This window comes from Gossypium arboreum, chromosome 2, assembly GCF_025698485.1.
Source record: "Gossypium arboreum isolate Shixiya-1 chromosome 2, ASM2569848v2, whole genome shotgun sequence".
Classification (NCBI taxonomy): Eukaryota; Viridiplantae; Streptophyta; class Magnoliopsida; order Malvales; family Malvaceae; genus Gossypium; species Gossypium arboreum.
Genome location: NC_069071.1, coordinates 114,063,473 through 114,088,038, shown reverse-complemented (window position 1 = coordinate 114,088,038; position 24,566 = coordinate 114,063,473). Strand labels below are relative to the sequence as shown.

At 33.3% G+C, this 24,566-nt stretch overlaps 4 protein-coding genes across 5 annotated transcripts; 2 read left to right on the top strand and 2 right to left on the bottom strand.

The window, feature by feature from the left end:
- Nucleotides 1-4,249: 4,249 nt before the first annotated feature.
- LOC108466628 (aldehyde oxidase GLOX-like) lies at nucleotides 4,250-6,048 on the top strand. The gene has a single exon (XM_017767015.2). The coding sequence runs from the start codon at nucleotides 4,295-4,297 to the stop codon at nucleotides 5,900-5,902; it is 1,608 nt and encodes a 535-aa protein (XP_017622504.1). The 5' UTR covers nucleotides 4,250-4,294; the 3' UTR covers nucleotides 5,903-6,048.
- Nucleotides 6,049-10,991: 4,943 nt separating this feature from the next.
- LOC108464142 (probable proteasome inhibitor) lies at nucleotides 10,992-13,411 on the top strand. Of its 2 annotated transcripts, XM_017764262.2 has the most exons (9): nucleotides 11,001-11,368; nucleotides 11,456-11,627; nucleotides 11,732-11,881; nucleotides 11,978-12,061; nucleotides 12,574-12,651; nucleotides 12,755-12,786; nucleotides 12,865-12,928; nucleotides 13,020-13,097; nucleotides 13,200-13,411. In XM_017764262.2, exons 1-9 carry the CDS (start codon nucleotides 11,194-11,196, stop codon nucleotides 13,270-13,272), a joined length of 906 nt encoding a protein of 301 aa, XP_017619751.1. In that variant the 5' UTR covers nucleotides 11,001-11,193; the 3' UTR covers nucleotides 13,273-13,411. The 2 variants fall into 2 exon arrangements, with proteins under 2 accessions (XP_052881172.1, XP_017619751.1); XM_053025212.1 differs by lacking the exons at nucleotides 11,978-12,061; nucleotides 12,574-12,651; nucleotides 12,755-12,786; ... (1 more) ...; nucleotides 13,020-13,097; nucleotides 13,200-13,411 and having other exon boundaries at nucleotides 10,992-11,368; nucleotides 11,732-11,885.
- A 4,541-nt stretch (nucleotides 13,412-17,952) lies between these two features.
- LOC128285355 (uncharacterized) lies at nucleotides 17,953-18,653 on the bottom strand. The gene is made up of 2 exons (XM_053022835.1): nucleotides 18,481-18,653; nucleotides 17,953-18,397 (listed from the first exon to the last, which is right to left on the bottom strand). The coding sequence occupies exons 1-2, from the start codon at nucleotides 18,651-18,653 to the stop codon at nucleotides 17,953-17,955; spliced, it is 618 nt and encodes a 205-aa protein (XP_052878795.1).
- Nucleotides 18,654-20,748: 2,095 nt separating this feature from the next.
- LOC108466314 (beta-glucosidase 44) lies at nucleotides 20,749-23,310 on the bottom strand. The gene is made up of 11 exons (XM_017766643.1): nucleotides 23,088-23,310; nucleotides 22,947-23,005; nucleotides 22,771-22,846; nucleotides 22,600-22,671; nucleotides 22,369-22,456; nucleotides 22,016-22,268; nucleotides 21,806-21,921; nucleotides 21,468-21,685; nucleotides 21,344-21,375; nucleotides 21,135-21,237; nucleotides 20,749-21,026 (listed from the first exon to the last, which is right to left on the bottom strand). The coding sequence occupies exons 1-11, from the start codon at nucleotides 23,308-23,310 to the stop codon at nucleotides 20,749-20,751; spliced, it is 1,518 nt and encodes a 505-aa protein (XP_017622132.1).
- Between the last annotated feature and the right edge of the window lie 1,256 nt (nucleotides 23,311-24,566).

The window sequence follows — 24,566 nt, the reverse complement described above, 5'->3', positions numbered from 1 at the left end:
TCTCTACCACCCGTTCCGCTTTGTTATGAATGTATAATGTGGAAACTACTATCACCGCAATGGATGTTGAATGCATCCATACTCACCCTACTCCGTTCCACTTCAATTTTATTTTATTTTTCAATTTTTTAAATTCAAGTCATATTTAAACATAAAAATATTAAATTTATTTCTATAATACTTTATTACAATTTACCATTTTAATAGTTATATATATATATATATATATATATATGCAATGATAAAATGATAATTTCATATAGTGGAACGATGTGGGTGCAGGGCAAATAATTACTATAGCCACTCCATAACATTGTCCAACAGAAAAAAAGAATCCACACCGCTTCCTCTTGCATCCACTTTTCAAAATAAATTTTATAATTTCTTACAATATTAAAAAAGAGTCGAGTTAGGTCAAATTTGGGTTTTAAATGTTAAAGTCCAAGTTCAACTCGTATTTTAAATGGATATAATTTTTTTGTTTAATTTCATTTTTGAACCTAATATTTTTATCAAAATCCTCTTAATTATTAGATCAAGCTTTAAGCTTGGGTGAGTAACCCCTTTGAATAGGCCTATAGATAATCTCTAAACTATAAACAAAACCAACTCGAAAAAACTCAAAAAATAAATATTTTAACCAGGGGCGTAGCCGGGGGGGCTGGCATGGGCCCCGGGCCCCCTAAAATAGAAATTTTCATTTTAGGCCTTGAAATTTTTTTAAAATTTTAAATTAGTAAAGGTAAAATTGCACTTTGGCCTCTCCTAAAATTATAAAAATTCAATTTAATCCTTTACAAATTATAAAAATATAAACTATAAAAAATTAAAATTTCATCCGGCCCCCCCTAAAAAAATTTTCTACCTTCGCCTCTGATTTTAACTATAGTATATAGTTCAATTTTATTAAATTCGGGTTGATTAGTAGTTAGATATATTCAACTTGATTCGATTTTAAATTCAAAAGTAAAAAAGGATTATTATTTTTAATTAAAAACCCATCAACCAAAATAGTTTGAATCAATGAAATACAATTTGATATGAACCGATGAATTTCGATTTGATTTAATTTGATTTTATCCAACAAGACAAACATCCGAATTAAACCTAAAGAGAATACCAATTTATTAAAAAAATCATTAATTTTAAACAAACAACGCTTCACTAACTTCTTCGAAGAACGTCGAATCCCTGAATTTTATCACCTTTTCCAGCAAAACCATGTCCACTCAAACCCTATCCCTGCCATAGATATGATTCCTACACCTCTTACTTTTACATAATTAACAATATATATATATATATATATACACACATATGTATATTGTAATATTACCAATCATTCTCACTCATTTTTGCTTCACTTTCACGATTCAAAGTAAAGTTCACCTATATCATATTGTCTTTACGTACCTTTTTCTTTTTCCCCATTGTATAAAAAATGTTTTTGAATAAAAAGCTATTGGAATAAAAGTCTTGTGTTCTTTTTAAAAAAAATAAAACTATGGGTGCAATTGGAGAATAAAAAAATCAACATGATGTACCAAAATATTCCTCTCTTAATATAATCTAGAATCGACTTATCAACTTCGGGTTTAGTTTAAGTAATATTCGATTGTCGATTAAGTTTTAACTTGATTGGCATGAGATTGTTGTCAATGTAAGAGAATTCGAGTTTATGTGCGCTGAAATGTATTATCCTTCTATTTATGGATTGAAGGGAGACTATGGGTAATTCTAAGCTTTATGTTAAAAAAATATACAATATTTGAGTTTAAACATTTACAATTTGTGATCTATAGGAAGCCCTAAATATCATATTGTTCTACCATTAGTACCTATGTCTTACTAAATTGTGGATTTAGTCTTTAATTTTTTATTTGATCAATTTTAGTCTCTATACTTCTGGATTGGTAAATTTTTGTATTTATGTTATTGGGATTTTGAAATTTCAGTTTTGATCCAAACGATAGCAGTTAAATCCGTTTTGTTAACTTACGTTATTAGTATTGTATTATGTGTGTAAAGTTGTAGATTATTTACTCCATGTTGTCAAATTGGATCATTTTTAGTTTCTATAGTTTTCGAATTTCGAAATTTTAATTTTGACGCAAATAAAAATAGTTAATCCATTAACCGACTTTTCTATGAGTAATATGATAAAACAACAAACTGACATGGCATTACACATGTGATAATATATTTACTGAATCAAATCTTGAAAATTGCAGAACTTAACTCAATGAATTGAATAGTTACCGTTTAATCATGACTGAAATTTTAAAATTTTAAAAACATAAAAACTAAAAATGACTTGAATAAATCTACAATTTATACATAATACAAGTAACTATCATAACTCTCACAACAACAAAAACTATTAATACTTGAAGAGCTGGCCATTAGCTACCTGTTAAAGATTTTAAATTGAATAGAGACAATTATATAAACCCTAACAATGAGTACACCTAATTAGGCACAAGGGGTTGTCACCGACAGCAGCCATATGTGATTATACCATGTGAATTAGATAAGGTAGTCTTAATTGGCTAGAAAATAGCCAGGTTGTCATTTGGGCGTCGTCTTCTTCTAAAATGACCAAAAGAATCAAACAAGAATTAATACAGCATGTTTATAAATCTTTCAATTATAAAATTCATGGAACATTCTATGTAAAAAATTCCATGTGAAAAAAATGGAAACAACAAAAACTCTATTGTCACCATCCTTGTCTACTTGAAGATGACATATTTTTGTTGTTCATTGAATTTTGTAGGGAATTAACTCGTGTGTACCGATCAAGAAAAATAATTAAGAGATTGAAAATATCAACACACAAATTTAAGGTGGAAAAACTCTTCAAAATAGGATAAAAAAAACTATGTGCAAAAGGATATTTCACTATAATAATAGAAGAGTACAAGAGAATGAGAGAATCAAAATAAAACCCGAAACTTAGAAAAAAAATCCTTCAAAAAAAAAAAGAACAAAATTCTCTCAACCTAAATATTTATGTTGTTGTATTTAAAACCCAGAGTAACTAAGGACTATCTATAAGCTGAAATTTGTAGCATTTATAACTAGAATATCCTTAGGTTAATCAAAGTTTAAGTGGGAAATATAAAACAAAGTTTAACTGAGAGAAGAAAGCTGAGAAACTCGAGGAACATGTTACCATGTCATGATGTGGCGTTTGGTTGTTGGGACAATGACTTTTTTTTTATTCTGACATCAGCTGCTCATCGGGACGAAAAGCTTCTTTTCGTTGCGGCGTCATACACTGTTTTGATCGAAATGCGAGGCATACTTCCACAAATTCCAACATTGGGTCATTTCAAAAATTTGCTTTAGAGAGTTAGAGATGAATGATAAATTATTGAATGGGTCAAAGTACAATTTTATCATTATGCTAACTTATAATTTCATAAAAATTTAAGGAGCAAATTGTGAAATCTACCATTTTTGGGGACCAAGTCCATTTGTGCTTGTATGCAACGTCTCTAACCTCTCAAAAAATATCAAATTATAGTTTGATCCCTAAAGAAATTAAATTGCATTTTAACCCTTGAAATTTATAATTCAATATTAGCCCTCTCAAAAAAAGTTTTTGACTCGTTATGCTTCTAAAAATTCGCCAAATATATGAAAAATTTAATCATACTTGTATTAATACATATTTATACACGATATCAGTCACATCTAAATATGAATATCAATAAAAACCTACTTTTTATTATCTCCAAACATTTAAATCCAATTAATAATAAATTTACATGTCAATTAAAAGGTGTAAGTAAGGCCTTATTTACTCCTTCAAAATACAATATCAAGACTCGAACCTTGAATTTTCTATTGGTAGAGAAATTCTCTCTACCATTTTGTCTCTCTTTCAAGCCTAACTATGGGAGTCTTGAGTGGTTCGATTCCATTGGTGTTAACCAGGTGGATAAGTGGTGATCTATGGTCCCTTTTGATTATGCGGCTAATCAAATTGGACCTATTATAAGTTTGATTTGAACGGTAATAATAAGTGTTTGTGAGTCGAATATTAGATAATTATAAGTAAATTAAATAATTAGATAATTTTGTAATTAAAATTTAAATACAAATTATTTTAGAAATTCTCATACTAATTCTAGACTTTGTTTTCTGATTTTCTCAGATTACCGTACGATCATTTTGATTCTTTTATAATCAACGGCCTATATTTACTCTTTTATCTTGATTTTTTGCTTTAAAAGTAGTCTCTTTTTGTTACTCTATTATCCTCCATTGTCTTTCTCTTTTCTTTGTAATGGAGACCTCTTTGTCTTCTCGTCCATGGCTTCTGATTTTCATTACTCTATCAACAGTCCGCGCTCAGCTTCCCGGCTCGTGGGAACTACTCGTCTCAAACGCCGGTTTAGCTTCCATGCATACGGCGGTGACACGTTTCAACACTGTTGTTCTTTTAGACAGAACCAACATCGGTCCGTCGAGAAAAATGCTACCGAAGGGACACTGTCGTTACGACCGACACGACGACGTTTTAAAAAAGGATTGTTACGCTCACTCCGTCGTGTTCGATTTACAAACAAATGAAATCCGACCGTTGATGATCCTCACCGACACGTGGTGCTCGTCAGGACAGTTCTTACCCGACGGGACGCTTTTACAAACCGGAGGAGATTTAGACGGGTTTAAAAAGATACGAAAATTCGAACCGTGTGAACCGGACCGTTTTTGTGATTGGGTTGAGCTTAAAGACGTGGAGTTGATAAACGGAAGGTGGTATGCAACGAACCAAATATTACCGGACGGAACGGTGATTATCGTCGGCGGGAGAGGAACAAACACGGTGGAATATTACCCACCGAGAAAAACCCAAAACGGCGCCGTCGAACTGAAGTTCTTAGCTGAAGTAGAAGATAATCAAATGGATAATTTATACCCTTACGTTCATCTTCTTCCCAATAGTCACCTTTTCATTTTCGCCAATAACAAAGCTGTAATGTACGATCATGAAGATAATAAAGTAATTCATGAATACCCAGAATTATTAGGTGGTCCCCGGAATTACCCATCGGCAGGATCATCGGTAATGTTAGCACTCGACGGCGATTTTAAAACAGCGGTGATTGTTATCTGCGGCGGAGCTGAATATGGAGCTTTTATAGAAAGGAGTACGGACACACCGGCTCACGGTAGTTGTGGTCGTATTATTGCGACGGATCCGAACCCGGTTTGGGAAATGGAAGATATGCCAGTCGGGCGGGTTATGGGAGATATGGTAATGCTTCCTACAGGTGATGTATTGATCATTAATGGAGCTCAATCGGGTACCCAAGGTTTCGAAATGGCTTCAAACCCGTGTTTGAATCCGGTTCTTTACCGACCCGATCAACCTATCGGTTTACGGTTTATGACTTTGAACCCGGGTACGGTTCCTCGAATGTATCATTCAACTGCTAATTTGTTACCCGATGGTCGGGTTTTATTGGCGGGTAGTAACCCGCATTATTTGTATAATTTCGCCGCCGAATTCCCAACGGAGTTAAGGCTTGAAGCATTTTCGCCGGAGTATTTATCTTTGGATAGGGCTAATATCCGACCCGTAATTGAAGGGATACCCGAAACCGTACGTTACGGTGAGGCGTTTGACGTTTTTGTGACGGTGCCGCTGCCGGTTGTCGGCGTTGTGGAGGTTAATTTCGGGAATGCGCCATTCGCTACACATTCGTTTTCGCAGGGTCAACGGTTGGTCAAACTTACCGTTACACCTTCGGTTCCGGTTGACGGTCGGTATAGGATTAAGTGTACGGCGCCGTCTAATGGAGCTGTTGCTCCGCCGGGTTATTATATGGCTTTTGCAGTTAACCAGGGCGTGCCAAGTGTCGCACGTTGGGTTCATTTGGTTCCTTAATTTGTTTAATTTTTTAAAAAACACTTTTTTTGCTTTACTGGTTTAAAAAAAAAAAAATCATGACCAATATTGCAAAAAATCTTGCAATTGTATCAACTTTTTCTCTATATTGAAATTTTCAATTAATTTAAATTAAAAAAAAATCCAATTAATTTTTTTTGAATTTCGATTAGTCAAAATGCTTAAAACTACCCATAATCTCTCCCCAACCCATAAATAGAAAAATAATACATTTCAGTACAATCGAACTCACATCCTCTTGCATTGGCAACAATGTCCATGTTAATCAAGCTAAGACCCAATCGACAAAATTCAATTAATTTATAAACAAATATACTATTTTATAGTAGAAATTGAACTGACGAGAATACTTTTTATTTTTCATCGTATCATTAAAATCACAATTAAAAAATAAAAAGTGAAATAAAATAGAAGTTGTGATCATTACACATTTAAAAATAATTATAATTTAATTTACAATTATTAGTTAAAAATTGTGATAATTTTAAGATAAAGTTATTACTTGAATCGAACTCTAAGCATAAAATATAAGAAAAACTATTACAATTAAAATTAAAATTAAAATTATTATTTAAAATTGGTGTAAAAAGAAGTGGTAATTTTTTGTAAAAAACTGTGCTAATTTTATTAATATAAAATAGAGTTATTAGTTTAATAAAATATTAAGTATATTAATTATCACTTAATTGATATTAGAGTTAATTATGTTAATTAATTATTTTTATGAACAATATTACTTTGCATTAATTTTGTAAAATTATATTGCATATTGAATATATTAAAAATGCTTTAATTATGATTGGAAATTTTTCTATTATAATATTTGAATTGATAAATTGAAATATTTTAATTATATTCAGTAATTTAAATAATAAATATTATTTTTGTTAATTATTGTAATTAAAAATATAATATTTAAAAAATTTACTAAATATTAAACGGATAAAATCACATATAACGTATGTGCCATTAGAAGCTAGTACTAATGTCACGAGTTACTTAAACACTAATTTAAGCAAATCAATTTATTATAATAAAATAAAAAAGTAAAATGGTAAGGTTATATAAGTAATTTAATTAAAAAAACATTTCTCTATTTTTCTTGAGCTTTTTATTTTTGGGTATCATTTATATTCGTTTTACAATATATATATATATATATATATTCAAGTTTGTGATTGCCCTTTTCAACATTATTATCTCCAAAGTTTAAATTTATGTTCCTCTTTGAGAATACAATGTGTCTTACCACTGTATCTAACATTTATTAGTGGCATGAGCTTTTTATGATTGTTGGCATTTTTCATAATTTTTCCAACATCATAATTGAATAATTTCTTTTCACTTTATTAATTATTTATACATATTTTTTAGTTTGTCACCTACTTTTTTATTAAAATGATTTATATTTATATTTATATTTATTATTTTTAAAAAATAATTATGGGTGTTTTTATAAATAAAAGATAATCATTAGTTAATTATCTTTTTACATTATTTTTCATTTTATATTGTTTTTTAATGGAATGGGTAGGATTAGTGAAGAATAAAGAGTAAAGTTTAAGTTACTTTGAATTATGAGGTTGATTAGATTTATTAATCACTTTTGAAAATCTTTTAGATTATACTTTTCCCTAAGGATTATATTTTTTGGTTCAAAAGGAGTAAAAAATTAATTATTTGAATCTGTGATGATTAAAGTTTTCAATGTTTCAAATATAGTTTAAGTTTGAGTCGCACTAATCGCATTACTATTAAGATATTATCCTTCTCTTATAATTCACCCGAAAAAAAATTAAAAATACCCTTTTTGTTAAGTCCTTCCTTATTTGGCATATGGTGCCTACATTTTGTAAAAGACCCCACCCTCCCAACTTGTTAGTTAGCCACTAATAATGTTTCAAAAAGAGCACTTAGCTTAACTTAGCTTAGACATTTTGTAGGACAAGATTAGTCATTAAATCTATATTTGATAATTATGAAAAGTACTTCTTTACTCATTTTCTTTTAGGAGAAAAGAATTGCAATTTGAGTTTAAATTTAAGGTAAATTACCTATTTAGTCACTTGAGTTTACCCGTGTTTTTTTTTAAAATTTTGATCACTCATTTCACAAATTTATTATTTTAATCACTTTTGTTAGATAAGTTGTCAATTTTAATCACTCTACCATTAAAATAGGTTTGATCACCAAACAAAATGCTGACATAACTTAGTATAATAACAGAATTAGTCATTAATGTTTACCCATTTTATTAATTTAATCATAAATATTAAAGATTAAATTTATTTTTTTAATATCAACTGAGGTGTAAATAAGGAAGTTGTTGGGCCATTGGGACTTGACCAACACCATGCAAAGAGCTGGCACAGGATCTCCAGCAAATAATGTTGGATTAACTATGGATTAGCAACCTAATGCAAGCTCATAAACTGACATTACCAATCTTTTCCAAATATATCTCCACTTCTAAATCTTTCTCTCGTGGAAACCCCCATGCTAACAGTATCTAATCTTTTTTTATGCACTTCGTTATTACTGCTAATTTAATGCATTGTCTCAAGTTTTTGGAGCATCCTACCGCTAAGTTAGGTTACAAGTTCCAAGTTGAAATTAATTTTGTTTAAGTTAATTGCACTACACTATCTTTTTCAATGATTAATTTTCCATGTTTTGTAAGCCCACTAAAGGTGTATACGTTGATTATGAGCTTCAAAACTACTTTATACCCAGAGTAAGGATCAAATTCTCGACCACTGATTAATGTAAGAGAAATCCTTATCATCTCATCTAACTCTCGTGGTTACACTAAATCATATTTAAATTTGGTTATTTAACGCACTTTTAAAATATTCTAATTATATATTCAAATTATTGATGTTATATCAATAAGGTTCTTCCGTTATTAAAATCATTAACTTAAAGCAAAATTAGTATTGTAAAAACGGATGTTGTAAAACTCTTGATTTTAAGGTTTTCAAAGTTTAAAAAAAAAAAAACTATTGTTGATTCTCTCTCTTCGATTTTACTTTATTTTTAGTTTTTAATTTTAAAAGTTATGAGATCGACATTTTATTTTTCTTTAAAATTTTTATTTTAAATTATATCAATTAAACGTGTAATTTAATGATTAAGTTAATAATTTCAATAACGAAAAGATAATTGATATAATATCAATAGTTTGAGGATGTAATTAAAAGAAAAATTAAATCTAAAGGTCTTAATTGAAGTCTTACTTGCATTTTTTTAAATATCCGAATCCATGCACGTCACGTGTATTTTTCTCAACAGAGATTAAAGAAACTGTGATAATTAATGCTTGGAATCCTGCAACAGGAAGCTTCATCAGATCCCATGGATGATGCATTTTAATTAACTCAAGCTGTTATTCACTTGCGTGTATATATCTATATATGTATATCTATATATATGTATGTGTGTGTAAATATATACACCCAAACTTACCATCAAAGGGCCACAACCAGACCCTAAAAAATGGCTTGGTGTTTTCTTCTCTGCTTGGTGTTGTTGTTCAATGCTTCCATGGCAGTGGCCACTATCGAAAATGGTGAAACCAAGCTCCATCCACAAGCATCGACACCCACGATAAGGACACTTGGAAAGCATAAACCACCAGTTTCTAGCCCATCACAAGCGCTGCCCCATAGTGGCGGAGTAAGCCCCTCTACCACCATTGAAGCAAACAATGGAGAAAACATGGGTGGTTTTGAAGGAAAAGCCGCCGTTCACCTTCAAAAACATCAACATCATTCCATGGACAAATCCATCGCCGGCGGTGGTGTGATCCTCGGAGGTCTTGCCACCACTCTCTTGGTCGCCGTTTTTTGCTATGTAAGAGCCACTCGAAGACACAAATCAGAGATTCATCAAAGTGAAATCACTAAGTGAATTATATATGTGACGATTTAACACATGAATTTATCAATATAATTATATTTACTATTATGTATATAAATTTTCGAACTGATCCAATATCTCTATCATATCAATTTAAAATATTGTATATATTAATAGTTAATGGTTGTAAGTGTTTTGTATAAATCAAATAGTTTAATTTACATCAAATTTATATGAATGGAATATAAAATATAACCATTAAATTATTAAAATATTAATTATATAAAAATATAAAAAAAAAATAGCAAATAGGAAATGGATTACTGATTATTTAACATTAAAGCTGATTTTCTGAATGATTATTGTTTTTGACTATCGATTGATGAAGGGCCTTGACCCATTGTTAAAATTAGTGCCATATATTACTAAGTTTTGTAATTTACTCCCAAGTTTGCCAATTTGCAGAGATATTACAGGCAAAAAATTTGATAGAAGGGCAAAAATTCAAAACCTAAACCTTCAAATGGTTCTTTGGATTTTAAAATTTTAAAATTATTTTGATTTGGATTAGTGTAGGATTTGAGTTGTTTTGGATATGGATTATTTAAGTTTGAGGCTTAAGTTTTTCGGATTGATCATATGAGGTTCGAATTATTTTGAGTGACTTGGTCCAGGTCAATTTTTAATTTGAGTGAATTTGGATATGAGTTGGAATGGTTTTATGATCAATCAAGTTAAATTGGTTTGGGTTCTGGTTGATTGTGTTAGATTTCAAATTTAGGTCATAATTGATTGATTTATCCAATTTTATAGTTAAATTAGGCAAGATTGAAAAATAAATAGGTTCAAATCGGTTAAATTTCTATTATGTCATGGCACACTCATTAGGCAGGGAAAACAAAATTACGCAACAAATATATTTATAAAAAAATGATATAAATAATAAATTAGACTTTGGTTGAAATGTTGAAATATAAATATTCAAAATTTTAAAAGCTTATCGACTGAGTATTAGCTTGATTGGCATGAGCATTGTTGTCAATATAGGAAACGTGAGTTCGAGTGCGTTGAAGCATATTATCTTACTATTTATGAATTAGAGAAGAGTTATGAATAATTCTAAATAAATTTATACGAAATAAACATCATAAAAAGTGGGTGTGGTTTAAAAGAGTAACCCAAACCTCAATCCTATATAACCCTAAACCCCAAATAACTAAAATTCAAGCCCAAATCCACAGCTTTAGTTGACCTGTCATATCTCTGCTTGCAGCATAAGTTAACTTCACACTATAGAACCTCTACGGACACTCAAAAATCTCGAACCTTTCCTTATTCTACAAACTCATTTGATCACTTATCAGACACCCAAATTTTGTAATCGATCAAAAAACAATTTTTTTTTCTTCAATATGTCGAACGAGAGATCAGTAATGGCAGTCATTAGAGCGGCGAGACCTTCCTTTAGAAACGACACCGACAAGATCGCTTTTGCCGTTCACGCCGCTTTTCTTTCATCGGGTTTTGTCCTTACCGCCGTCGGTCCTAACGCTTTAGCCGAAAACGTTATCTCCTCGCCATCTACTTGTATTCCTCGTCTTTTCCCCTCTTGATTGTTGCTATATCATTCTTTTATTTTCCTGAGAAAATGGTTTTTTTTTTCTTTTTTTGAAGATGAAGTGGGAATTGATAATTGGAACCAATTTGAGGATCATTACGCGTTTGTTTATGCAAATCCTGAGAAAGGATCGAATAAAGTGTTGGTTAAATGTCTTTTAATGAATGGGAAATTGCTTGTTGATGCTTTAGCTCATGGCAGTTCTCAGCCTGTTCATCTTGAAATAGAGTAATTTATCATTTCCCTTTTTTTCTTTTTTGTATCTATTTTAGTTGAATTTGTGCATAATTTGTTTAATTTTTTTTTTTGGGGATTTGTATGGTTATTTTCAGTATTAGTAACTATGTTGGAGAGAATGGAAATGGAAATTACTCTGCTCAGTATAAGAATTTAGATAAGTTGGTGAGTAATTTGGATAAAGAAGTTATATCCAAGTTATATGGTTCGGTTTCGACTTCGGGTTCATCAAACAATCCATCTAGGTAATTAATTGATCTAACTTTAGGCTTTTAGAATTCTCTAGGAATGAATGATTTTATTTTCCATTTTATGTACCTTGTTCGTTTCGTGTTTTGTAGCTTAGAAACAGGGTCAAGGCGCAATGTGAACGGTGATGGTGTTAGAATAAATGAACCAACAGGCCCTCAGCCTCATCCTTCAGGGTATCTTTTGCATTTTCTTTTTCAATTTCTTTTTTGTTCATTTAACTTTTCAATTTTGGTTTAATCCGGTTTGTAGATAATTGTTTTTGTTCTTTGTTTATGTTTTTCGATTTCTTATTTGCCTTTATGGAACTTCATTACTGAGCTCGCAAGGTTAAGCTTTCATGTTTGTATGGGTAACCAAGTTTCGATTATGCATGATATTCATTGACCAACTTGTAGATTAGGTTTGTTGACAATGTTTAGGTACGTGTAAGATTTCCGGATTTAAGCAATACTTGGTAGTAACTTCCGTCATTTTGGTTTACATTCCTTAAGAGAACAAGCTGTTTGCAGTAGTATAGTGGAACAACAAATCCATGATTCCTCTGATTACGTATGCAATAGATTTTGTTTTAGATGTTTAGAGGGTTTTTTTCCCGTGTTATGAGTCAGGTTAATTGTCCTCGTATATCCATTATCTTCCTTCTAATAGCTCATATGAACATCAAAATTGTGAAACTTGCTTACAGGGTAGTTATTCCTCCCGTTAATCCGGTAGGTGGTAGTGATTTGTTTCCTGGGCCTGGTGCTGGAATGTATCCTACCAGGTACTTTTTCATTGCAAATCAGTATATTAGCAATCACCATTGGTTAGCCGGTTGGTTTTAGTTTCTGACTCGAGCGTGTTTTCATTTGTTAAATGGTTTTCAGGGGTGATTTCGGTGGCGGCGACATGCTTCTAGGTATGCAACATTTCAACTTGTAATTGTGCATATTCACGTAAAACCCTTTGAATTCATGATGTTTTAATGTGGAAACAGGACCAAATGATCCTCGTTGGTTCGGTGGACTTGGTGGAGATCACGGTTTCCCTGGCGCACAACCGTGAGCTCTTATCTATCTTCATTACTCTGTTTGTGTTGGCACTGCTTACTTAGTATAAAGATTTTATTTTGGATGGATTTGTTTGAAACAGGGGTGTTCCTCCTGGTGCTCGTTTTGATCCATATGGTCCACCTGGTGTTCCTGGTTTTGAGCCTAATCGATTTATCAGGTACATTGGAACTTGCTAATCGCTGTTTTCGATCCATCGAGTTGATTTCTAACTTATTATGATATAAGCAATAACATGATACCTAATTGCCTTTTCTTGCAGAAATCCGCCACGGAGGCCTGGTGGTGGTACTCATCCGGACCTAGAGCATTTTGGGGGTGGGGATTTTATATAGATTAGAATTTAGGGTCCTTTTGGTTTGTCCATGAATTTGATATCTTTTACTATTCTGTTAAATATAAGTGAAGGATCTAAAGATTATACTTAAAATAATATATTAAGCATGTTAATAGTGCTTTTTCTTTGATAACAAATATACAGCAAATTGAATAGTATGTTAATTGCTTTTGTAACTCTCCCTTTTTATGTTCCTCCATTGCCTTTGTCTATGTTGAGCTTTGTACTTATAAACTTAAAAGTATCTCATTGCTCTTGCAACAATTAGGAGGATGTGAGTTCATGTGTGTTATAAGCGTGTTTTTCTTTTGATTAATGTGTTTAGAGAAGTTATGGGTTGAGGTGTAATCAAGCCGAATCAAGCTCAAATATGGTCAAGCTTAACTTAAAATTTGGATTTCAATAATTGGCTTGAGCTTGATTGAACATTTGTTTTTGAGCTCAAACTCAATTAAGCTCGTTTATTAATTTTTGTACTTAAGTTTAAATCCGGCTTGATGATTAAGTTTAGAGTTACTAATATATATTAATGGTAATAACTTAATCATGATGAATTTAAGTCAAAACACTTACAATAAAATTACCATATGAAATATAAATAAAATTCAATATAAAATAAATTAAATAATCTGTAACCGGTAATTGGGGAAAGAGAAACATTGATACCGCATTGGGTAGCAATTAAAGGTACTCGCGCTGTGAAGGAGTCAGATGTGCCAATATTTGCTAATGCATTAACAAGGCACTCGCATGTAGCCTGTTGGTTGTCTTTGGTCTGTGCTTTGTAAGCAATAGCTTGAGCACCCAAGCAACATGCTCGCGATGGATTATCTGCAGCACCGTTGCCAGTCAAGAAGCTTGTTGGGGTTTTGGGACACTTTATTTGGAGGAAATATGAACTTTAGTCAGGAACTTAAGCAACAATGTAATGAATCTGGATATAGAATGAAGAAAACTTGAAAATTCAAGTTTGAGATTTGAGCTCGAAAAACAGAATGAAAGCAAAGAAAGAGAGAGTATTTTGGATGAAATTCTAATGAATTTTCATTACAATGAACTTTGGCATGAAACCATTACATATACCAGAAAAAACAACAAATACATCACCTAAACATTACCTAACTCCACTTAATTCATTGGAACTAGATAAATTTGACTTGCACACTTAAGCAAAGCTGGTAATCAGCTCTTTTACCTTCAAGTTACATCAATTGTCATCCAAACATAGTTCAAAATAAACTAAATTACAAAACATTGTTAAAAGTAACAAAATGAAACTGAGATGGAACAGTAGCATTAACATCCTCAGTTGTATGTATTTCATCTGGCAATGCTGCAGCAGCTACTTCTTCATATTTCATTCGCAAGACTTATGTGCATGAATTCTTACGTGCATGAATTTCTCCTTGGTTGCATGAGCTGCATGGAGGGCCATTCTCTAACACTCCTCCTTGGTCTCCATGCTGCTAACTCCTAACTGTTTCCTTAATTTGATAAACCTTGACACACCAAGAGCCTTTGTGAAGATGTCAGCAATTTGTTCTTCAAAATTGTAATGAATCCGCTCCACCTCTCGAGCTTGTTCCATCTCCCTTACCACATGTAGCTTGATGCTAAAATGCTTAGTTCTACCATGGAAGACAGGGTTCTTTGCAATTGCAACAACAAATTTATTGTCACAAAAGATCTCTGTTGCTTCCCTTTGCTGTAGGTTCAAATCAGCTAGGATTTTTCTCAGCCAAATGGCTTGATTAACAGCATTTGCAGCTGCAACAAGATTCTACTGCTGATTGAGCCATTATCGATTGCTTCTTTGAACTCCAGCAGAAGATTGCTGAGCCTATTGTGAATGCATAACTAGAACTGCTTTTCATATCATCTTTTGAACCAGCCCAGTTACTGTCAGTATAGCCTATTAGTTTCAAATTTTCAGTTTTTCTAAACTATATCCCATGGCTCAAAGTACCCTTGATGTACCTGAACACTCTTTTTGCTGCTTGAAAATGCTGTGTGTTGCAGCAATGCATGAATCTCGATAGCATACTTACAGCAAACATGATATATGGTCTAGTAGCTGTTAAGTACAATAAACAACCACCTAGACTCCTATAAGAAGATTCACTGACCTGTTCATGGTCCCCTTGGCTTGACAGCTTCATTCCAACAGCCATAGGTGTGCTTGTTGGCTTGCAATTCTCCATAGAGAACTTACTTAAGATTTTTGCAGCAAATGTCTTCTGTCCCAAGAAGATTCCACTTTGTGTTTGCAACACCTCCATTCCAAGGAAATATGTCATTTGCCCCAAATCAGATATCTCAAACATGTCTTTTATTTTGGCCTTAAAATCAACTAATATAATTTGGTCTCCTCCTGTTACTAAGAGATTATCAATATAAAGGGACACAATGAGCTGTGTTTCAGCTTATTCCTTCTTGACATATAGTGTTGGTTCACTGATGCTTTTTTCGAATCCTAAGCTTATCAGGTAGCTATCAAGCTTAGCATACCAGGTTCTAGGAGCTTGTTTCAGGCCATACAAGGCGTTCTTCAGTTTGTACACTTTGTGCTCTTCACCAGGCATTTTGAATCCTTCAGGTTGTAATTCTACATAAATTTTTTCTTCAAGGAATCCATTGAGAAAGGCTGACTTCACATCCAGTTGATGTATGATCCATTGCTTTTGTGCAGCCAAAGCAATTAACAATCTGATTGTATCAAGTCTGGCTACTGGTGCAAAAGTTTCCATGTAGTCCAGACCATATCGTTGACTGAACCCCTTGACAACTTTCAGCTTGTTTAAACTGCCATCAGCATTCTGTTTTGCTCGATAGACCTATTTGACACCAATGGTCTTTCTATTGGTAGGTCTTTCAGTCAGCTCCCATGTCTAATTCTTCTGAATCATCTTAATTTCATCAACCATGGCTTGCTTCCACCCTTCATTAGCTTCAGCTTCTTCAAAACTGGTTGGCTCCACTATAGCAACTTGTGCTCTTTCATAAATTTCAGCTAAGGGTCTGGTCCTTCTAACTGGCACATCATCTATGCTCATTTCTGGACCAACTTGATCAGGTTCAATCTGACCTGCTATGAGTTCTTCAGAAACATCCTGGGGTTCATTTCTTTCCCAATTCCAGTATGCCTTCTCATCAAACACTACACCCTTGCACACTTGGACTTTGTTTGTTGAAGGATCTAAGATCCTATATCCTTTCTTGATTGAGTTGTAGCCTACCAGAATACCAGGTTTGGCCATTTTTGACAACTTGTCCCTTTTCACACCTGGTACATGGCTATAACATAGGCAACCAAAGACCTTCAAATGAGCCAATGATGGCTTAAACCCGAACCAGGCTTCAAATGGAGTTTTATGGTCCAATGCCTTGGTTGGTAGCCTGTTCTGAATATAAACAGCAGTATTAACTGCTTCAGCCCACATAGTCTTGGGCAAATTCTTCTGAAATAGCAAACATTTGGCCATATCCATCAAGTTTCTATTTTTCCTTTCACTTATACCATTTTATTGAGATGTATAAGTGTTGGTGAGCTAGTGTTTAATGTCTGCTTCATTGCAAAAGGTGTTAAACCCAGATGAAGTATACTCAGTCCCATTGTCTGACCTCAAGATCTTCAACTTACAACCTGTTTTAGTCTCTACTGCAGCTTTAAACTTCAAAAATACAGAAGCTACCTCTGACTTGTTCTTCAAGAAGTAAATCCAACAGTATCTTGTAAAATCATCAATGAAAAGAATGAAATACCTGCTGTCATTCAATGATTGAGTGTTCATGGGGCCACACACATCAGTGTGTACTAGCTGCAGCTTATCTGAAGCTCTCCAGGTTGATTTTACAGGAAATAGCTGTCTAGCTTGTTTTCCTATCTGACAGACCTTACAAATATCCTCTTTTTTCAACTGTGTTAGTGAAACTTTCAACCAATTCTTCACTGACCATTTGAGCGATCGATCTAAAATTGGCATGACCAAGCCTTTGGTGCCAGAGCTTGGAATCTTCAATAGAGGCAGTGAAGGCTGAGTTTGAGTCATTTCGCCAGTTGACTTCAAGGCATTTATGAGTCATAGTGACTGACATGAGGTTTGATCCATTTGGATCAGCAATTTGGCACTCCTTGCCCTTGAACACAACTGAATAGCCTTTCTCCAGCAATTGAGCAATGCTGAGAAGGTTCCTATCAATCTCAGGTACTAGCAATACATTTGAGATGATTTTGTTGCTTGTGGGAGTGCATATCAGCACATCCCCATTTCCTTCAGCCTTGATAAACTGCCCATTACCAACTTTCACCTTGGTTTTGCAGCTTCTGACCAAGGTTTTGAAAATTGTTGCATCTGGTGACATATGGTTAGTGCAACCACTGTCCAAAAGCCATCCTTTTGAGCCCTTCTTCTGGCCAGCTGAGCATGACACAGTAAAGACCCGCTCCTCATGGTCACTGCTATCTTCAGCCACTTGAGCTTCAGTATTTTTCTGTTGTGCTTGATTTTGCCTAGGTCTGCCTTTGTTTTTGCAAACCCTTTCAACATGCCCCTTTTTTCTTGCAATATTGACATAGAGCATCTGGTCTAAACCAGCATCTATCTTCGGATGACTGTGCCTTTACAAAGGCTCGCAGGTTAGTCCCTCTTATTGCAAAGATCGGGCTTAGGTCGGTTTTTCAAGTCTTTTTGCCTTTGTAGCTAGTGGTGCTCGATGCAGCTTTGGCATTGGCTTGGAAAGCACCTTCTTGGTGCTCCTCCATCCTGCTAGCTCTCCTTTGCTCTTGAGCATAAAGAGCATTGATAAGCTCAGTTAAGGAAATGCTTGCTAGGTCTCTTGAATCCTCAAGGGATGAGATTTTTGCCTTATATCTTTCAGGCAATGTTGAGAGCACCTTCTCCACTATCCTTGCCTCACTAAACTGTTCTCCAAGCATTCTTATGCTGTTTACCACAACCATGATTCTATCTGAGTCCTGCTTCACTGTTTCTTCCTCCTTCATCTTCAAATTTTCAAAATTTTTTCTCAGATTCAACAATTGCTGCTGCCTTGTCCTTTTTGTACCTCGGAACTCCTCCTTGAGCTTGTCCCAAGCTTGCTTTGGAGTCTCACAAGCCATGATTCTGGTGAAGATAACATTAGACACATAGTTCTGAATGCAGGACATGGCTTTTTGTGCCCTTTGGTCCTCTCATCTGGGTGCTACCTGATTTGAGCCACTGTGGGATTGGCTCTGAGTGGAGCTGGCTCAACATCTGAATTGACAACCTCCCACAAACCAAATGCTTGCAGGTAGGTCTTCATTTTTACTACCCATATGTGGTAGCCTCCTCCGTTGAACACTAGTGGTGGCACTGGTGAGAATCCTGATGAAGACATGGTTCTACAGGTCCACTAAGAATTTGGCTCTAGATACCAATTGTTGGGGTTTTGGGACACTTTATCCGGAAGAAGTATGAGCTTCAGTCTGGAACTTAAGCAACAATGTAATGAATCTGGATATAGAATGAAGAAAACTTGAAAATTCAAATTTGAAATTTGAGCTTGAAAAACAGAATGAAAGCAAAGAAAGAGAGAGTATTTTGGATGAAATTCTAATGAATTTTCATTACAATGAACTTTGGCATGAAGCTATTACATATACCAGACAATGGCTGGTCAAAAACAACAAATACATCACCTAAACATTACCTAGCTCCACTTAATTCATTGGAACTAGATAAATTTGACTTGCACACTTAAGCAAAGCTGGTAATCAACTCTTTTACCATCAAGTTACATCAATTATCATCCAAACATAGTTCAAAATGAACTAAATTACAAATCATTGTTAAAAGTAACAAAATGAAACTGAGATGAAACAGTAGCATTAACATCCTCAGTTGTATGTATTTCATCCGGTAATGTTGCAGCAACTACTCCTTCATATTTCATCCACAAGACTTATGTGCATGAATTCTTACGTGCATGAATTTCTCCTTATAGTTGCATGAGCTTCATGGAGGGCCATTCTCTAACAAAGCTGAGGCATGGGAGTAAGTCTATGGAAACTTCAGTGCAGGAAGCTGGTGTGGAGATAAACTGTTAAGGAATTGCTTTCCCGGCTGTTTTGACTTGCAAAGGATAAATGTGCAAGAGTAGCGGATTATATCATTGACTTTTCTTTGGTGCATGATCAGTGGGACAGGATGTTCCATAGGAGTTTGCTGGAATGAGAAAAGTCTCTACTTGTTGCATTGAAGGATAAAATTTCCAAAATGACAGTAAAATGGACTCTTTGATATGGAATCATGAGACGTCGGGGGCAGTTCACGGTCCATAAATTGTATCAGTTGTTATCGAATATTGCAGATTCGGGTGGTGATAATAGAGTGAAATTCGTATGGAATTTGAAGATACCTCCAAAGGTGCAATGTTTGTTTGTGGATGGCTATGTTGTACAGGATTCCTTCGAAAGAGTTTCTGATCCGCTGAGGTATGGTTCTTGATTATTCTCTTTGCTTATGTCCATGGTGTTGCTGCGAAGTAGAGTCTACCAACCATGTTCTTTTTTCTTGTTCTTTAATCCGTCCATTTTGGGGATGGTGGGGAATTGAAGGCTGCCTTCCAGAAATGATTTTTTATTTGAATGTGTGGCTGTGCACTTTCGAGGATTGATTCGACATATTTGTTGCGTGGCTGTTATCTGTCTCTTTGGTTGGCTTGAAATGATATAATCTTTCGTAAGAAAACTATTTCTTTCGAGGCTCTTTGGTTGCATTTTCGGGAAGCATGGATGCAAGTTGGTGGGACTGCTCTTGGTCTTGCATTGCTCCATCTATTTCGAGGACTAACAGTTTGAATGCTGCCTGAATTCCTCCTGATGCGGGTAGTCTCAAATTTAATGTGGACGGAGCTTCGAGAGGGAACCCGAAAAGAGGAGGTTGGGGGGCTGTACTTAGAGACGACAGTGGAAAGTTCCTTTCTTTGTTTTCGTGACCTTTGGATGAGGTGGACTGTAACTTTGCTGTATTGGCAGCTATAAAAAATGCTTGGGTGTCTAAGAAGAATCTGATAGTTGAGTCAGACTCGATGTTAGCAAGAAAGAATTATATGAAATAGGGAGGCAACGTTCTGTATCCATTTTCTAATAATTTTAGGTCATATCAATATTTTTATCTTGAAAAGAATAATATCTCTCTTTCACACCATCCTTTCTCTGATGTTGGCTATACCATGGTGCTGCAACCAGTCTCTTCGCCCATGGGAGTTTGCTGAATTATTTAAAACCCGACTGGTGCCCTTGCGAATAATCATTATTTTAAATTTTGAACAGGCTTTTTTTCATAATTTTTGAAATTAAATTTTTTATTTATGATTTCTAAAATAATTATTTTAGATTACAAATTATTCTAAATAAAAGAGCTAAACCAAAAGCATGATGGAAAAACATAAAAAAGACATTAAAACCCTAAGAAATAAACTTAATGTAATCCTAAGAATCTTTTCTTTCAAGCATTTGCTTGAACCAATATGCTGATAACTTAGGATATCTCTTGAGATCATTATGGTCAACGTAAACCAAACCAAATCTTGAAGTATAACCCAATAACCATTCAAAATTGTCAAGAATTGACCAAGCAAAGTAGCCACTAACATTGGCTCCATCATCCATAGCTCTTTTCAATTCCTTCAAATAACTTCTATAAAAGTTCACTCTATTGCTATCATATAACGATTCTGGAAATGTGAGATTGCCAGGATCATCCATTCCTGCCATTAATTAGCAAAACAAAATAAGTTTAAATACAATTGCTTTAAATATATAAAAAAAGGACAAACAAATAGATTATATTGGAGCTAAAAGATGCATTATCTCACCATTTTCGGAAAGAATTATATTAGGATTACCATAACGTTCTTTGACATATGTTACAACTTTATACATACCCTCTGGAACTTCGTATAACCATTCCGAGTGAGCCTGCATTTCTTGTGCATTAGTATTAACATTTGTACATGCCCCATGAAACTTCATATAAATAGTAAAAAAAACATTACAAGTTTAAAAAAATTGACATAATAATTACCCGACGACCAATTGGCACTCCATTGCGTTCATCTATTAAATGCAAACATATATAAATTAGTAAGTTTATATTATGGTAATAATAAAAAAGTGTGTTGGTGGAAAAATAAAGGATGAAGAAGTACAAGCAAAACCAGCATTCCAATCTTGTTGATAACCAGTCACATTGGATGGAGGTCGACGTGGGTCATATATATAGTAAGAAGTATAATGGTTTAGACAAAGGATATCGAAAGAATTTTTCACTTTCTCCACTTCACTTTTGGTGAATTTCGGAAGCCTTTCTCTCACAATTTTTTGCATTGTTCTTGGATATTTTCCATAAACTAGAGGGTGCAAAAACCTACAAAATCAAAATCACAATAATTTTAAAGATTATACGTCAATAACAATATGTTTTGGATATGAATTTTTGCAAGAAAATGAAGCTATAGCAACAAGGACATCATGTTAAAGGTTTTACCATCCAATATGAAAGTCTCTTGCTCTTTGTGCAGCGTAGTAGTCAGCTTTAGATCTTGTTAAAGGTTCATACCAAACAAAATCCAAGAAAATACCAATTCTTCCATTCTGTTTAGCCTGTAAAAGAAAGCTCATCAATTTCATTCAAATAAGTATATTAGATTATATATCAACATAAATCGATTAAGAACCAAAATCTTGAAATGAGTACTTGATATTTTTCACGATATCTTTTAACAGCTTCAGCGTGACTTAAAATCAAATGATGTGCTGCAATATAAGGCTCGGTGGCAGAGTTTCCATCAGTGCAATTTCCAAATTGCTTTGAACATCTATTAGGAGGATTGATGCCATTATCGAAACCAAGAGCAGCAACCACCCTTGGTTCATTGAATGTCATCCAAGTCTTAACTCTATCACCAAATGTCTTGAAACAAAACTCCGCATAATCAGCAAAATCTTGGCTACAAAATCCAAAACACAGTCATTTTTTCAATAATTTAATCAAATTTTCTCAAACATTAGCCTTTCTCTAAGAAAAATATTAGTTGTCTTTGAACTTACATAACTTGTCTATCTAGCAAACCTAGATATTTTTCTTGAAGTGCTAGTGGCAAATCGTAGTGATACAAATTTGCATGCGGAGTGATTCCTGCATTCATGCCACAAATTACAAATTTCACTCGATTCACAAAGGCATAGTTATAATGCTATTATGTGTCTTCTCTAAAAATTTTCTTTTATCAAGCCATTGAAAATAATAGATTCTGATATGCTCAAGATGTAGACACACACCTTTTTCAAGCAAATAGTCAATTAATCTATTATAGTAGGCAACTCCTTTCCAGTTTACCTCTCCTGTCCCATCTATATCATGAATTTTTCAATAATTAGTTTCAAAATGTATATGGTAATCATTTTAACTTAGTTTATTGTTGATATGATCAAGTTAAATAGTATATATACTTGGAAAAATTCTCGACCATGAGATCGAAAATCGATAGGCGTCAAAATTCAACATTTGCATCAAGTCAACATCTTCCTGCAAACGAGAAGAATGTCAATTAGTAATGTTAAAATTAGAAACATGGGAAGTTTTAAACCTTAATAAGAGACTAATTGCTTTTCTGAAAAAAAGATACCTTATAGTGATGATATTGATCAATAGAAACTTCACCAGTATCGTTATTTGCAATATGACCTGTTTCAAGTCAGATCATATCTTTTAGAATTAGAATAAAATGGTTCAAAAATAAGGAAAAATAGAAACAATTTTATTTAACCTGGACTTTTAACAAACGCATCCCATATACTAGGCCCTCTACCATCTTCACTAGCCATTCCTTCCACTTGATACGCTGATGCTGCTGTTCCAAATAAAAATCCCTGTGGAAAGCTATCTCTGCTCAAACCTCCGGTATCAAAATGTTGTTGTTGTGCAATGGCATTTGCATGTAAAGATGTGCTAACAAAAATGGAAGATAGTAAAATTACTAAAGCCTTCATGTTGGTTAATGTGTAGTCTTCTTAATGAATAGAAAACCTCCGTATCAATCCATATTTATATAGGTGAGGGATTGAAATTTTAATATCAAATATATTTAAATCAAATATAAAAATAAATTATAATTGATCATAATCTTATAAAAATGAAATTAAATAAAAACAGAATTTGACCAAATCTAAAATCCAATAATCCAAGATTTTCTTAAACGTTAAAATAAATTTATTGACAATTTAATAATTTGACTTGTTCTTAACTTTATTTTCATGGAAGAAAATCATGGAAAATATAATATTCTTTAATTTGTTACAAACATTCCAAAATATTTTAAGAAATTCCAATGAAAATTCAACAAAAACTTCATAAAAATCACTTAAAATTTTAACAATGTCAATATAAATATTAATGTTGTTGCCTATTAATGTAGGATCTTTATGTCTGTTTTACGATCCATGTTCAGGGTTTGTGGCTGATCTTCCCAACAATGTCGTTTTCAAAATTCGAATTTAGAGTGCAATATACCTTACTATTACATTCAACCATTTGTTGGTAACTATGAGGTTCTTTAAAAGTACATTGTTGAGGCTGGATCATGGAAAAAAAATAAATCAAGCAAGAGTATATTGAAAACTTTCAATGTGATCAAGTTTCCTTATATAAAGATATTCATTTTTCTTAGAAGACTATATCAAGGATATCCGTGTTTATCCTATTTAATATTAAAGATGTTATTAAGCTGAGTTCAAGAGAATTAAAGCTTCATATTGATTTTGAGACAAGATTAAATCTAATAGAAATCTTCTCATTGATTTTGAGACGAGATTGAGACAACGCTTATCTTATTGTTTAGTTTCCAATAATACTTTCAAGGGAAAGTCTTAGTGAATAGTGATTTAATTTGTGTATAGAAGCGAGGTTGTACCTTTAAGGTGAAAGTCTTAATGGATAGCAGTATATATATGGTGTATAAAAATGAGGTTTCAATTTGGTAAATGAGTGGACTTTAATCACATCATGTATAAGTTAATTGGTTAAATTTTGGTATTAGTCTTTGTACTTTACAAAAGTTGTGAGTTTAATCCCTATACTTGAATTTGATCAAATTCGGTCCCTATACTTTTTAAATCGGTCAATTTTAACTCCTATACTTTTCGAATTTTGAAAATTTAATCCTAACTCAAACAATAACAATTAAATCCATTTGGTTAAATTCAATTATTAGCCCTATATTATATGTATAATTGTAGATCTAATTCTT

What these genes read in the sequence shown, in the direction of transcription:
- LOC108464142 (XM_017764262.2), top strand. Translation starts at nt 11,194, where the DNA reads ATGTCGAACGAGAGATCAGTAATGGCAGTCATTAGAGCGGCGAGACCT. An exon ending in GCTGGAATGTATCCTACCAG is followed by an intron (nt 12,652 to 12,754) that starts GTACTTTTTCAT and finishes AATGGTTTTCAG; the next exon opens with GGGTGATTTCGGTGGCGGCG. An exon ending in GAGCCTAATCGATTTATCAG is followed by an intron (nt 13,098 to 13,199) that starts GTACATTGGAAC and finishes CTTTTCTTGCAG; the next exon opens with AAATCCGCCACGGAGGCCTG.
- LOC108466628 (XM_017767015.2), top strand. Translation starts at nt 4,295, where the DNA reads ATGGAGACCTCTTTGTCTTCTCGTCCATGGCTTCTGATTTTCATTACT.
- LOC108466314 (XM_017766643.1), bottom strand. Translation starts at nt 23,310, where the DNA reads ATGAAGGCTTTAGTAATTTTACTATCTTCCATTTTTGTTAGCACATCT. An exon ending in TGCGTTTGTTAAAAGTCCAG is followed by an intron (nt 23,006 to 23,087) that starts GTTAAATAAAAT and finishes GACTTGAAACAG; the next exon opens with GTCATATTGCAAATAACGAT. An exon ending in ATCAATATCATCACTATAAG is followed by an intron (nt 22,847 to 22,946) that starts GTATCTTTTTTT and finishes TCTCGTTTGCAG; the next exon opens with GAAGATGTTGACTTGATGCA.
- LOC128285355 (XM_053022835.1), bottom strand. Translation starts at nt 18,653, where the DNA reads ATGTCTTCATCAGGATTCTCACCAGTGCCACCACTAGTGTTCAACGGA. An exon ending in CCCACAGTGGCTCAAATCAG is followed by an intron (nt 18,398 to 18,480) that starts GTAGCACCCAGA and finishes TATCTTCACCAG; the next exon opens with AATCATGGCTTGTGAGACTC.